Source organism: Falco punctatus (assembly GCF_963210335.1).
Source record: "Falco punctatus genome assembly, chromosome: 9".
NCBI lineage: Eukaryota > Metazoa > Chordata > Aves > Falconiformes > Falconidae > Falco > Falco punctatus.
The window spans coordinates 33,981,713-33,996,246 of NC_137589.1; the positions used below are offsets into that span (position 1 = coordinate 33,981,713).

The following is a 14,534-nucleotide window of genomic DNA, read 5'->3' on the forward strand; positions in this document are numbered from 1 at the left end:
ATGAAATTTTGCATTGCATAGTTACATGGACACATATTTGTATAACTAATAGTCACATAATAAATAATTAATCAGCTGTTGTTTCTGCAACTGCCAATGCTTTATGACAGGTGACATCTAAAAGTCTCTTTGGGGTTTATGGTCTCTCAGGTCTGAACTGTGGCACAACACACAGCAATGAACATTTCATACATGTTTCCTCCCAAAAGCCAGAAAGTTCCTTATTCTAATTACAGCATCAACTATGATGCTTTTTGGACAATTACATTAACAGGTGGGCCAACTTACAGAATTAAGGATGATACTTCTCACCCAGCAAATGCAAAGTGTGATGAACATGTATGAAAGACTGAAAAGAAAATGTTTCAAGCAGCAATTCAGATCAATGTGGATCGTACCTTGAAAACAGAGAGCTGATGAAAACTTGGTGTACCGTAAGAAAGAACAAAACAGAGAGCTCAAATCAAGCGATCCTTCTAAATAAGCCTGACAAGCTTTTATTACAAAAAAAAAAAAAACAAAAAAAAAAACCACCAAAAAAACGAATTAAGCAAAAGCCAGAGATAAGTGCTTTATCTGACATTTGGGATTTTAAAAGACTGAGAAATAGGAAAACATTTTACAGGAAGAAAAACATGTAAGGTCATCACCAATAAGAACTAGGTTTTATTCAAGCTATTGACAATAATTGAATTTTAGTTTCCTGCCTCAGCCTAGTGTTGTCAATTAATTGAGCTTTGCTTGCATGTGAACATTGCTAGAGGCCTCTTAAAGAATCAGTTGATTACAACTTTTTTTTTTTTTTCTGAAGAGTGAAAAAGCATCCCTCCTTCTCAATCTAAGTAATGATCATCTATGCAGGTTTTATTATATTAAAGTCCCACTCCAATCAATTCACATTTGCCAGATGCTGTCAGAATTGCTGACAAGTGCTTATTGCGCCCCAGGTCAGAGAAGGGAGTCCGCAACACCAGAGCTGCCCCAGACTCCTTAATGACACCCTCCCCTTCCCCTGTAAGGCGAGAGGAATTTTGAAAGAGGAAGCCATGTACAGGAGTCTTGAAGGGATGGGGAAAACAGAAAAGCAAGACGGCACCTCTGCATCGCAACAAAACAGGTGGTGACTCAGGAGTCAGGATGTCACCTCAATCTGCTTCTCAAATGGTTCTGCTCCACTACATACACTGGTAGAGATACATCTACAATAAAAGTTTTTCATGGTTTAATTTCAGAAACTACCTGGGATGGAACAAAGTTATTGAATCAATTACCTTGGCAAGTTATTTTTAAAAACCCCAAACAACAACAAAAATAAACCAACCCCCAAAAAACCCAAACAGTAGAAGAGCTTGTTAAATGTCGTATTAGCAAACAGTTTAATTTATTAAAATGACTCCAGTACATCTCTGTGCTTCTACAACAGACACGGCATTACATGTAACAGGTAAAATGTGATAACATTCTCAAGGAAGCAGTATCAGGCTCATTAGCACAGAAACACAAGAGCAACAGTATCTTACATCACCTCCCAGCTCAACCTTCTTCTACACAGCAGTTCTGATACCTCTCTGTGGAGCAGGCTGAATGCAAGCGTGATATATGCTTCCCAGGCAGAGATAGGTGAATAAAGCCCTATGCTGCCAAAGAGAAGGCAGGTATGCCTCCCATGGCAGTGCAAGTCGAAAGTAAATGTATTAACGCATTTATGATCCCTGGGGGCCGGGGTAGCTGTGGTGGCACAGAAAGTGGAATTCTACGTTTTCATCACTCTAAAAACGTGAGATCTACAGGATGCATACGGAAAGATTAAGTTTCTAGTATCATGAAAGATCCTGGCCCAAAAAGACTTGCACACCTGAGTAATACGCGCACAAGAATGATGAGACTTGTGTAAATCTTTGTAAGAAGAGAGTCTTAAGATACATTTGTGGTAATTCAGGGCCAATCCTTTCTTCTTTACTTGGTAACTTGAAATGAACACAACCTGGCATTCTATCAGCAAAGAAAACATGAGAAATTAATAAAATCAGAAGACACTGAAGGTGTAAACACAGTGCAAAACTGTTGGGTTTAGGTTTTGACTGTTACAGCCTGATAATTTTATATTCTGTGCTTTATTTTCAGGGAAAAGCATAGTTGTTGTGTGTCATAAAATACACACTTGCATATATATGTAGACATACACACTTGCTGCAGAATGCAAAGGCTTCTAGTGGCACATGATTCATAGTACTCGCTTCTCACATGCAGGTTTGGTTTTTTTTCATACAAAACTAAACCAGTTTTAGAGGTGCCCCCTCCCTCTGCATACCAAATGTATTCATTAATGTGTATTCACATGCATTATTACCCTACCCGCTCACTGATTTATATTAACCAGAGTTATTTTTTTTTTTAACATAAGCCATAAATTATCTTAATTGCAACACCTAGCCCAAACACCCCAGTGACCACAGTACTCCTGGGGTTTATGGTAACTAATATGTCAGTTGGCAGAACAATGGTAATAAAATGACCCAAGTTTTGTTTGCTTCATATTGCTTCATTTTTAAAAATCTTTATATACAATCTTTGCTGTTAGTACACTTCAGATTTACTGAAATGCAGTAAGCTACGCGAGCTCGTTATTCAGAAGCACCTGGTCTTTTTTTGACATTAAGTGGAAGCCATCAGCAACAACCGTTGTATTGAGAGCATTCATCAGGTTAACCAACAGTGCACATCAGCTAGTACGAGATGAAACTGTTTTCAAAATAGCTAGTAGACTTCACAAAACAAATTAGGTGTGATGTAGTCACTATCCTGCTGAGACAGCAGAAGGACATAAGAACAACAGCGACTCTACGGTCAGTTTCTATCCATATTAATGTAGCTTTGGTTCAGAAATTCTTTAAGTGTTGTAGAGCACCTGGTTTAGTGACAAAACACATGCATCTCACAGTGCTAACAGTATAATGCTAATAAACTGCAGGTTTCAAATATTAATAGCATTTAATAAAAAAACTTTACAGAAATCTTCTTGTTGACAAATGTGCAGTACAAATGCAAGCTCCTTGGCCACAAACTCAAAATTGTGTGCATCGGTTTTGTGCTGGCATAACAGTGCAAGTGCTGGGGTTCAAGTATGCTTTCCCGTATTTACTAAGCAACAGAGATTACATGAAGAAGTTTGGGGGATTTTCTGCTCACATGGCCAGGACACGAGAATCAAGCGAAACACTGCAGTGATTGAAATGTTTGACTTCCCTCATACAGAAGGCCATCTAAATGAGGAAGACCACATTTCACAAGCAAATCAGCTTCACATACCAACAAGTTATTGCTTCAGCTAGATCAGCTGTACTAAAACCACAGGACTACAGGTTGCAATCTAATCTCCACTCACATGAAGAGAAGATGAAATCTACAGTGCAAGTCCTCCATGCAAAAGGACTAAATCGCAAGACCGGAGCCCTGTTTCATCGGACAGAACTTAATAATCATTCGCTTTTGTCTGAGTGGGTTTTTTTGTCAGTTAGATCAAAGTACATTGTTTATGATATTTCTGTTTCTAGAGGTTACTCTACTTCATGCCAATTTAGATCTGCTCAGCAACAGAACACAATATAAACATTTGTTTCTGAAGAATTGCAGAAGTTATTGCTGAAATTTTTAGGGCCATAATTAAAAATTATTTCACCAAATCAAGTCTTTACTCCGCTAAAAAAAAATAAAAATAAAATCTGACATCCCATTGATTAAAAATCCCAAACCTAAACTTAATAGCTTTTTTCAATTAAATAGTAATCTAAGATTTTACAAGATATTCACATTCAGACAAACGTCTCCTGCCTGTCATCTGGCTGAATGACAGATGCCATAATAAAAACAGGAACGCTACTCTCACATTCATGACAGCAGTGATTAGTGCAGCTTACCACTGCGCTACACAGCTCCAATAGTGCAAGGTGTGCCTGCTGACTCTTTTCACAATCATCTGCTACATGATCATTATTCTCAGATGTCCGTAACTGTTAATTCTCATTAGAATTTTGGCATTTATGTTAACATTTATGAAAAACTATGGCTTTATCCATGAAATATATATCCTGCCTAAGCAAAAGTTTTAAACCATTTATTTAAAACAATAAAACTGAATTGGAATGAAAGTTACTTGTTTATGCCATAAGCTGTGTTGCCACTAAACTCAAGATCTCAGGGTTAGCTACAGATCACCAATATGTGTATTTGTGCATGTTACAGTCTTTAAAAGTGTATTTAAAATGTAACACTGATAAAACGTCACTCTTCATTTTAAATCTAATTCTAATCATTTATCTTACTATTTTTTTTGCAACACATTTAATAACTTGTATCCAAAGTGTCATCTGAGTATCACTGTATTACAACAGGATTGAGACTGTAAGAAACCCATAAATGCATACATAAGAAGGCACTTGTCTTCCAGTAGTTCAAGTCAAAGAAGGCCTTACCCAGACAGTGGCACCTTACACTTTGAAGGATTAGGTAATGTCCCCAGGCTTTGACACAGCCTCAAAACCTGTCCTCATGTCCCTGGACAAAGGTGCTCTATGTGGTCTATAATACCATGAAGCTCATGATGAATTCCAGTAGTTTTTGCCTGTTGCGCTGAGGTAGGAACGTAGTGCTTAGTTCCAAAATGGTGTCTCTCCTTTGTTTCGTCTGACTGAAAACCTAAAGCACAGCATGAATATACGTAAATACCACCATGTTCAAGGTCTCTTCTTTTGTGATAAAATTTTAATGGTCTATACTAAATTTGCCGTCATTTTCAAGACTTTTTTTTCCTCTTTTCTCCTTTCTTGAAGGCTTAGATGGCATTGCTTTCAGGTATTATTAGAATTCACTCAATGTTGAAGCCCTTCAAGTGATACAGAAGAATAGAAACCGAGGAATAAGCACAGCATATGATAAACAGCCAACTCTTAACAGCAAGGGATAAAGCACACACTCAACAGGCACCTGAATTCAAAGTGTAAGCACTTTGAAAGGAAGAATTTAGATGCTATGCTCTAAATAGAAGCTCAGCAGACGCTATCTAGTTCTGTTTTTCCAGCAGCAGAATAAACTAGTATTACAGCAACGGATTTGTTATGTGCTTTCTTTGCAGCTCTCACACTCTACAGGAAGATACCTGTACAACAAGCTAACTGTTGTTAGATTATTTAATACACCAGAATTTAAAGACAGAGACTTCAAAACCCTTATCGAGCAATACTTTGCCTAAATGCTGATGCTTTCAAAATTATAACGCTAAATCCCATCTGGCATTCAGGAAGTGTTGTCATTCTGATGAAACAAAAACCCTTCATCTGCAAAATCTAGACAGGTGATTGAAAATTCAAAATGCTAGTGGTAAAGTGCAAAACTAATCCTTTGTTTTAAGAACACCTGTATCCTCATGGTGGACACCAGAGGTCTATTAGGATGGTTCTCTGGGACCACCAATCACTGCTAAGCTAAAATTCAGTAACTAATAATTTTTTGAAGATTTAAGTAGTCCTTCAAAATTAAATGTAGCTGTTACTAAGCACAGAGCTTGCTCTCAGCCTTCCAACATTATCACTGGTGTCCAATAAGGACATGGAGTAGAGCAGGGGAACTTCATTCACTGTGAATGAAAATGTCTGGTCACCTAGACAGGTTTTCTCAGGGGCAAGAAGTGCCCTGCTCTGCAAAGTGTGCTCTTCTCCTGCAGCCCTGAGCCTTAAGGAAAGCGGAATGCTCAAAACCCACAACACTTCTGCACAGTTATATTCACAGATTTTAAACTGACATTGAACAGGTTTTGTGAATTGTCAAAATTGTGCTCGTTATTAAACTGGAACTTAACAGTCTCCAGCCTAGATCACAGAACACTTACCCCAATTTCCTTAAAAACTTTCACTGCGTTTTTCACGTGACTGTAGGTAGCACTCTCAGCTGTAAGAAAGAAACCCCAGAGATAAACAAACTGCAACTGAATTTGGACTAGCTTGTATTAGGAGGAACACAGAATGAATCAAATCCAGTTCCAAAACCAGTGTAACATACCATATACAGCAACATTCTTCTCTGTCCTGTTTATTAAGTGCCTGTGTAACTTTTGAAGGTATTCAGACTCTGAAACAGGACCACTAAAATTGTGCACGAAGATGACAGCAGAGCTATATGCCTCCAGTAAAGGTCCCAATAACCTCTGCAGGAAAGTGATGTACTGCTGGTGCTCTTGAGACTGGCTCACCTAAGAAAGGGCAACAGAAGCTTAGGTGACAGAGACCAGAGGAAACAATATTAATTACCTGCAACACAGTACACAGCAAAATGGCAGCTGAAATAATTCTTAGTACAAAAAGGAATACGGGGGCACAACACAGCACATTATGGAAGCATAGCAAAAAAAGCAGTTTTCTACAAGGGACAAAATAGGCACTGCACATCACAGATCAATGTTACTTTTTCTCCTGCAGGGTATTAATAACTATTTTCCTAAGTTAAAATTAAAGACATCATAAAGTTCTGCAGCCAGCAGCAGGGTTGCCATACATCCACAGAGATGGGTATAAGTTCGCAAGTGTCAAAAAGGTATCCTAAAGAGTGGTTGTGTCAGCTCTGTGAAAAAACGGTAATACGTCTAAAATCAACATGAACAATCTATGAAGTGAAATTTAGGCTGAAAATAATTACCAGCTGGATGCACCCCTTTTAGAGTGTGTGCCATCAGTAAAGAATAAAACATTTAGACATGGGGTCCTCAAATTACGGCCCACGGGACGGATACGGCCCCCCAGGGTCCTCAATCTGGCCCCCGGTATTTACAGAACCCCCTGCCCCGGCCAGGGGTTGCAGGGGGAACCAAGCAGCCGCAGATGACTGCCTGCCACTGCATCCCTGCGCCGGCCCCCTGGTTAAAAAGTTTGAGGACCCCTGCTTTATACACTAAGGTACTTGAGCCTTTATCAGTTTTCATTATACTAACCATTGCCCTTCCATCTCTCTATAAGATTATTTGACATTTCTTCAACTGTTTTCCTCATGGGAAGGAAAGGTGTTTTACTGACTGTATCGAAATACAACAGACAAACACTGCAAACCAGCAAAAAGAAATAGATTATCATTAACCTTCCCAAACTAGCAAAGTAGTTTGTATCTCTTGCAACAGGCTTCAGCATTATTAGCCTTAGGACAATATTACCTTCAGATAGCAATCTCTCTGTTCTTCTCCAAAATCGCTGTCTTCATCCTCCTCATCACTTCTCCAGGATAACGGCTCAGGGAGTTTTTTATCCCACTGCTGTTCTGTAAGACTGGGGCTAACATCCTCCTGATCATCCTGCTTAAATTTGAAAGATAAGGTGGTAAATAGGTAAAAAATCCAGATCCAGGCAAACACAATAGATTTATTTTATAATCATATCTGACTTAGTCCATTCATTAACCAATACTTAACAAAAGCAGGTGAGACCCAACTATAAAGAAGGTTGAGACAAGCAGAGAGAAGAGATATTTGGTTAAAAAGACTTTTTCTTTAGTTTCCTGTCACATAATAGTGAAAATCTTTCAAGTGTGGCTGGACCTTCCTACAAGATATCAGGCAGCAGCAATTGCCAAGAAAGTATTTTCAGTTGCGTGAGGACAAAAAGTTGAGACGCTATCTGGATGTGGATGCTCCTAACCTCCGTACTACTGCTGCCTACAAGACAGAGTAGTAAACTCTGTGTTATTACATTAGAGTAGTTAATATCTCGATTAATGCTACAAACTACTATTTGGAAGTGGGAAGTTACTGCCTCTAATGATGCTGTTCTTGCATTTGACCCCACGTGAGATTTTGGTTGGTATACAATGAGCCCATTTTAATCACAAAGGCCAAAAATTAAACCTTGATTACGCTAGTGCAAGTGTGTCAGAAGTTCAGATGTACAGTATCTGAGGGACAACAGGAATACTCCACCTGACTGATCAATATTTGATGTAACATTCAATTTCAACAATAAATCTTCAGAAATTAGTTTAAGAGATAGTAAACACACATTTATTTGAAAGAATAAGGGAAGCCTAGTGCCAATCATTCACCATTATCTGTTTTGCTCAAAGCAGCAAACAGAAAGGTTTTTCAGAGGTCACCAGTGCTAAGTCGCAGATGAAAGACCCCCATAAGGTTATTCCATTCAGAAATGGGAATCAGGCAAGATTAAAACTAAATGGGTAACAGACACATTGTAGATGTGATAATTTCTTAATATTCAAGACAAAGAAAAAGGCCTCTGCAGCAAATGAAGAAAGACATCCTTCCAATCTTACACTCTGACCAAATGTTTTATTTTGAAAGAAGCAAAGGTCACAAAATAAGTTTTTAAAAACACAAAGTGTTCACTATGTATTATGAATATTTATTAATTTTTGAAGCAGACACTAGAATCACAGGAAAAGAATTTTTAAAAAACATGGGTCAATCAAGCTCAATTTAATGGGAAATTTATCAGAGCGTTAGTGTCAGCAGTAAACTAAAATAATTGGAAGGGGCAGAAGCTAGTGACCTTTCTTTGAGAACAGGTTGTAAGAACCCCACAAACATCTCCAACCTGTCTGAAGTCATGAAACAACCATTGCTTACAGTGTTTCCACTCATTATGCAAATTATTAACATTTTAAAAGTAGCAAGCAAGTACAGAGGCTTTCTAATTTTAAGAAATTTACTGACAAGATATATCTCTTTTTTAAGCATTCAAATGTTGCGCTGCTGATGTGTATCAGACAAGACGGGCAAATATTTGCACACTGCATAACAGCTATCTATATCCCAGCTATAAACAGCAAAGTACCAGGCTCAGCAACCAAAACTTACAGAAGAACCCTCAGGACAGGTCTCATGCTTGAGTAGACCGATTTTCCCTATCCATCACCAGGCATGGAACATATAGGATTTTTCCTAATCCTCTCATTAGCATCCATTTTTGGATTTACCTAATAATGATTACAATCTAATACATGACACGTCAGTAGTTCAGATAAAAAGCAAGCAGTAGCAACTCCAAAGGAGAACGTTCAATATCCAGGTATATCAAGTAAATAGCACCTATGCTTACATATAATAAAAATGGAAACACGTATCAGAAGGCATGCTGTAAGATTAGAGTGAAGCAGTGGCCATTAACAAATATACCAGAAGCAGCTCTAGCCTCCTTTGAAACTGCAGAGCTGCAAGAAGAAAGCAGCCAAATATGTAACTCCTGTTTCATGGCCTCTTTAAATTGTGTTGCTTCCTCCTGTGCACCAAGGTTTGTTTATTGTGCATTAAAAAAGTTTGGAAAGGAAAGGTAAACAGAGTAAACTGCCCTCTGTTCCCCAGGTTTTCTTTACACTGTATGCCTCTGGCAGATTGCACCACACAGCAACTCTAGGACATCCCTGAAACCACAAATTGTGCTAGCGCAGGAGGTTTACAATAATTTCAAGATCGATGCAAAGGAATAAAAGAATGACAGAAGATCTGGACTACTGACTCATGTATGTTAGAAAGTAAACATCCATGTAGCTATGCTACAATTTGAAAGGGCTCCAATAATAAAATAAACCCCCATTTTACAAGACAGTATAAAATATGTGTCTTCCTCAGTAGGTTTAATGGAACAATGAAATTACACACAGAGTCATTCCTAGCATCACAGGATAACTATATTCAAATGTCTGACGCTTACAAATGTGGGAATGAAGTAGTATCAGTCCTGGACTTGTTGTTCCAAGCCTTCAGTAACAGCATATATTTAGAACAAGATTCACAAATCAGAAGCATAAACCACTTACGTCTAAAGTCAAGTACAAGAAACAAAGCTCATTTAGTATCTCTATCCCCTTACCTCAGCCACCAGAAGAATGCCATACTGTATCAGCCTTTCCACAGATTCATGGCAAACTTGATATATCACCTGGCAAGGCTGCACAACATAAAAGAAATGAACTGAAAAAAAGTCACATCCATTATACCCATTATAGCAATAGCAGTTCCCCATTAAGTATGAATGGTTTAGATACAGCAGCATTATTCCTTTTAAGTTATTAAACTTTTACCAGCATAATCCCAATGCACCACTCTTATGTTTATCCTAGCAAACAGGCAGACATTTAAAAAATTAAAGTGAAATTGGATATTTAAAATTTGCCCAATTATTTTTTTTTAAGAAATGCATTATCACCACACTGGTAGAAAAACACGTTAAATACTCTCCCCTCTTTTAATCACCTCTAACCAAATTTTATTTTAACAGTTCTGGAATAAAATTATTATAAAACTAAAATCATTGAGACCCATACCACTGATTTATTTGGAATTTAAAGGAAAGCACACTTTCAAGAAATGCCTTTATGTGTTTTGAAACTGAATTAAAAAAAAAATAAACCTCTTTTACATTGTTTGTAATCATGTAGGAAATATTTTTAAGTTAAAAAAATAATCAATTATTAACTTTGAAAGCAGAAGGATAAGATTACTAAAGAACCCCACGCTATGAGCTACATTACTGCCTAGACAAAAACACTAAAAGTAGCTTATGCTTCATTTTAAAAGGCACAAGTCAGAGATACATGTACAAATGTAAGAATTCAAGAATCTCCAGAATTCCAAGTAACTTCTATGCATAAGAAAGAAAAATACCTAGCACTTAAAACTGCAAGTATGCAGAGTGTAAGCATACAGTGTCTGAAATCTGAGATAACATCAGGTCTCTTCAGTGTTTTGTAACAACACAAAAACCAAAGTCAGGCCTTGTTCAAAACTGCCACTAAGTACTAGGTGTGACACGCTGTGACTATTGCACTCCTCTGCAAATCAAGAATATCTTTAGAATCTGCAGCCTTAGTTCCCAGCATAATTCCAATCATCTGCGCAAACTTGTATGAGTTGGGTACTCTCAAAGACTTGTATATATGTAAAAAAAATATTTAAATAGTTTGGGCAGAACGGAGATAGAGTTGCGATGTTCTAATGACATAAGCGACACAAAATCTGTTAGAAGGCGTTAATCAGCCCAGCCTCAAGTTGTGGGAAGCTGACAGAGATCGAGCGAGCCCCTCTTCTTTCTCGGGAAAGGCCTAATGCCAGCGCAGCAGGAGCGCTGCAGACTCATCCCAGCATCACCCACTTCAGCACTCCAGTCAGCATGGAGCCCTAAAACCAGACCAACTGGTTGTGTCACACCTTGCCGAGGAAACAAGGAAACAACAGGAGCTGGGGCAAGTTAATTCACCTGTTATCTTAGGCCTGACATCTTTTGGATGAACTGTTCTGATGGAGCCACAGCCATTCAGATGTTCAGACACCTCCCCGAAGCAAGTGGGATCAACGTTATCTTCCTCCTTCAAATTATATTCAGCCTCTTGATACCCACTACCACCAGACTGTACTTACAGCAAACATTAGAACTGTGACACTTGAAGCATCAATTAGTTTTAAAGTAATATACACAGTTACAAGCGGAACAAAATTTGCAACATGGACTATCAAAGCAATTACTTACCAAAGATACAGTAAATTCATTAGAAAGCAAGTAACACAAGCTTGCAGCTTTTCGGACCAAGTGTTCTTGACTAATCAAACTTGGAGAAGCACCATTGGAACAATTTCTGTACCTCCTACTCTGAACCGCATGAAGACTACAGGCTAGAACAGAAACAAACAGAAGCAAAGTTTATTTTTCCGAAGAGTTTTATAGCAAAGGAAACATAAAACTTTTGTTTTGCCTATTTCTAGGCTTAAAAGCCATCCAACATTACACGTACAATTGAAGAATAAAGACAGAATTCACCGCTATTTTACTTGTGTCCAGTTAATGTCAATTGAAACAAAATCTTAATAAAGCACATGTTTTGCCATGGTGGCTCAAAACTCTGATAGTGGCTTGGCTATGGCAGTGACCAATAAAAAAAAAAAAAAAAAAAAAAAAAACACAAAACCAAACACAAACAAAAAAACAACTTCTATGAAAGATAAAAGGATGATGGGAAAAATGAGTGGGAACATTCCAGAAACAAAACACAAGGTTACTTTAAAATTGGTTTTGTTAGGGTAAACATGGGCTGAAGCAGGGAGGGAAGAAATATACAGAAGTAAATTACATGAAAAACCGATGGGTTTCTTTGTGCAGATATTTTGACTTCATGGATTACAAGAAAGTCTTTCCTTGGCAAATTTCAAAACATACCAATAATGGCCTCTTTAATGAATACATGAAGTACTCCGTTGCTGTAGAAGTTGAGCTCAAAGACAGCAGGTATTGTCGTGCTGGGAGTGATGAAGAACTCATTGTTTCGGCTAGTGTTTGTGATATTTACACAGTTCCCCAACAAGTGGATGGCGTGCATGACAACATCATCTGAGTTCCCTGAAAACCCCAAGTCAAAGTCACGGGCTAAGACTTCCTCCTTCATGGAGAAGAAATCTTCTACCAACCTGGAAAGATCAATTCCCTAGGTACAGAAAGAGAATCACACAGTGAAAAAATTTTTCTGCACAGGAGTTTACCTGTAAACCACATACATAGCAAACACATAAACAATACAATAATTGTCAACAATCCAAAGCACCACAGTCATACTAGAAGAATTTATTCTCATGGAGAATTTGCTGCAATAGTCCACAGGTTCTTTATTACATGCAATTATATTTTAAAGCCATGCAGGTATTTGGGAATGAAAGTTTTTTGTTTGCTTCTTGGTTTATTTCACGACCTGCGGAGACCTGAGCTGTTCTTCAAGAATGTGTCAGAGACACCGCATTTCTATTACTTATGCTATAAAATGAATGATCAATTATCTGGGAATATTGTAGTTAACAGAACTATTCAATTGTTTGGGGACAGGAGGAAAAGCTTTGCCTCAAGCACTTCTTTTCCCTGTTTTTTTGTCAAGATGGCTTCAGATCACAATGCAAAAAGCTTCTTTGATCCCACTATTTTAGGAAATTATAAAGACCGGACTGATGGGAATGATGATCCTATTCTCAACAAGCAAGATTACACATCTGACCAATATTTTTCAATTTGTTCTCAATATATGTGCAATAAAAGCTTCAGCTTACAGGGAGAAAGAATTGCAGAAAAACCGCAAAACACATTTGTACAAGGAAAAAAAAGTCTTCCAAGGCCTATGCACAAGCCTTCAGTTAAACATCAGTACCATTATGTCATTGTGATATAATATTCTAGTATTGAGGACCAGCGAAACTAATTTGAAAATTAACAGAAGAGTTTCTAGCATATTCAATGATGAATGTGTTTGAGATCTAAAAAACAACCTTAACGCAATGAACCGAAACCATGTATTCTTTAAAAAAGCTTAACTACATTTTGAATTACAAAAATTTGTTTCCACATGAGTATTTATTATCTCCCATTCAACAACAGCTTATCTTCAAGTATCCACTACTAATTAAAATACTAGCACTCAGACTACCTGAAATCCACTTTAATTTAAATGCGTCTTTCTTCTTCTATTAGTATCATATAATAGTATAATGCATACTGTTTAATTAACAAGGCTAAAGTAAAGGCTAAATTTTTATGTTTAACTAAACTTAAAGTTTGGCTATTGAAGCAGCATGGAAACCTTACCTGCCTGTGTCTGTACAGCAGCAAACAGGCAACGATGTGTGTAGACATCACAGCACAGGACTTGTTAGCAGCTAGAGGGAAACAAGATAAACTGGTTAGGGACCCGAGAAGTGCAGAACATCATTACAAATGAAAGAGTACTCATTATTTAAAAAAAAAGAAGTGATATTGGCATAGACCTGTACCTTCTGAATGAAATACAAAGTGTATCATGTCTATATAGTAACAATATTAATCAATTAACTTGAACTAAGAAGGCTGAGTAAAGCTTAAATGTTTACTAAGCTAAGTACTGTTTTGTATGCATCTCATATCACAAATCACAGATCTACTGACTGAAGCATACACCATACAATCTATAAAACCTGGCAACAGTGGTTCATGCATACAGATGAGTTAATGTGAGTACGGTCTTAAATAATGCCATTAACTTCTGCATTAAGTTCTTCTGCAATAACCTCTCATACGAAGTGATAAGAAATCAGCATATCAGCATGACAGTCAAACACTTCAGCGTACAGCAAGTTCAGCATACTAGTCCAAGGAATACAAAAGTTAACAAAGCAATCAGAATAAAAAGCTTGTATTTAATCAGAAAGAGGTGGGAGGGAGGGAGGCAAAGGATGGAAAATTGTCCAAAGAGCATCTCAAGTCATGAAATGATCACCCGATTGGAGGGAATTGGGAAAGTACGACATTGCATGAACTAACTTACTGTTTGGCAATCAGCAAAACATAACAGGCAGCTGATAGTCATAGTGTGACACTTACTGAACAAAATATGCTCAGCCAAGTTGGATATCAGCTCTCTTCTGAAGGGTTCACTGGTGATATCCCTGGAGCTGGGCAGAGAGGCCTCTGTACCTTCATCCACAGTACCATTAGGTCTGAATACAGAATAAAAATTCACATTATGACATTTAGATT

At 37.7% G+C, this 14,534-nt stretch overlaps 1 protein-coding gene across 6 annotated transcripts in view; it reads right to left on the minus strand.

Annotated features, from left to right (window-relative positions):
- Nucleotides 1-1,352: 1,352 nt before the first annotated feature.
- Nucleotides 1,353-14,534, minus strand: part of GPAM (glycerol-3-phosphate acyltransferase, mitochondrial) — a 91,426-nt gene continuing 78,244 nt past the window's right edge. For 5 of the 6 annotated variants that reach the window (XM_080403289.1, XM_080403287.1, XM_080403290.1 and 2 more), the window contains 9 exons: nucleotides 14,379-14,494; nucleotides 13,608-13,678; nucleotides 12,201-12,465; nucleotides 11,517-11,659; nucleotides 9,861-9,938; nucleotides 7,196-7,336; nucleotides 6,055-6,244; nucleotides 5,885-5,943; nucleotides 1,353-4,695 (listed from right to left, as the gene is read on the minus strand). In XM_080403289.1, the coding sequence (XP_080259415.1) occupies nucleotides 4,579-4,695; nucleotides 5,885-5,943; nucleotides 6,055-6,244; nucleotides 7,196-7,336; nucleotides 9,861-9,938; nucleotides 11,517-11,659; nucleotides 12,201-12,465; nucleotides 13,608-13,678; nucleotides 14,379-14,494 (1,180 nt within the window). In that variant the 3' untranslated portion in view covers nucleotides 1,353-4,578. The remainder of the gene's footprint in view (nucleotides 4,696-5,884; nucleotides 5,944-6,054; nucleotides 6,245-7,195; nucleotides 7,337-9,860; nucleotides 9,939-11,516; nucleotides 11,660-12,200; nucleotides 12,466-13,607; nucleotides 13,679-14,378; nucleotides 14,495-14,534) is intronic. The other variant, XM_080403291.1, reaches the window with a different exon arrangement.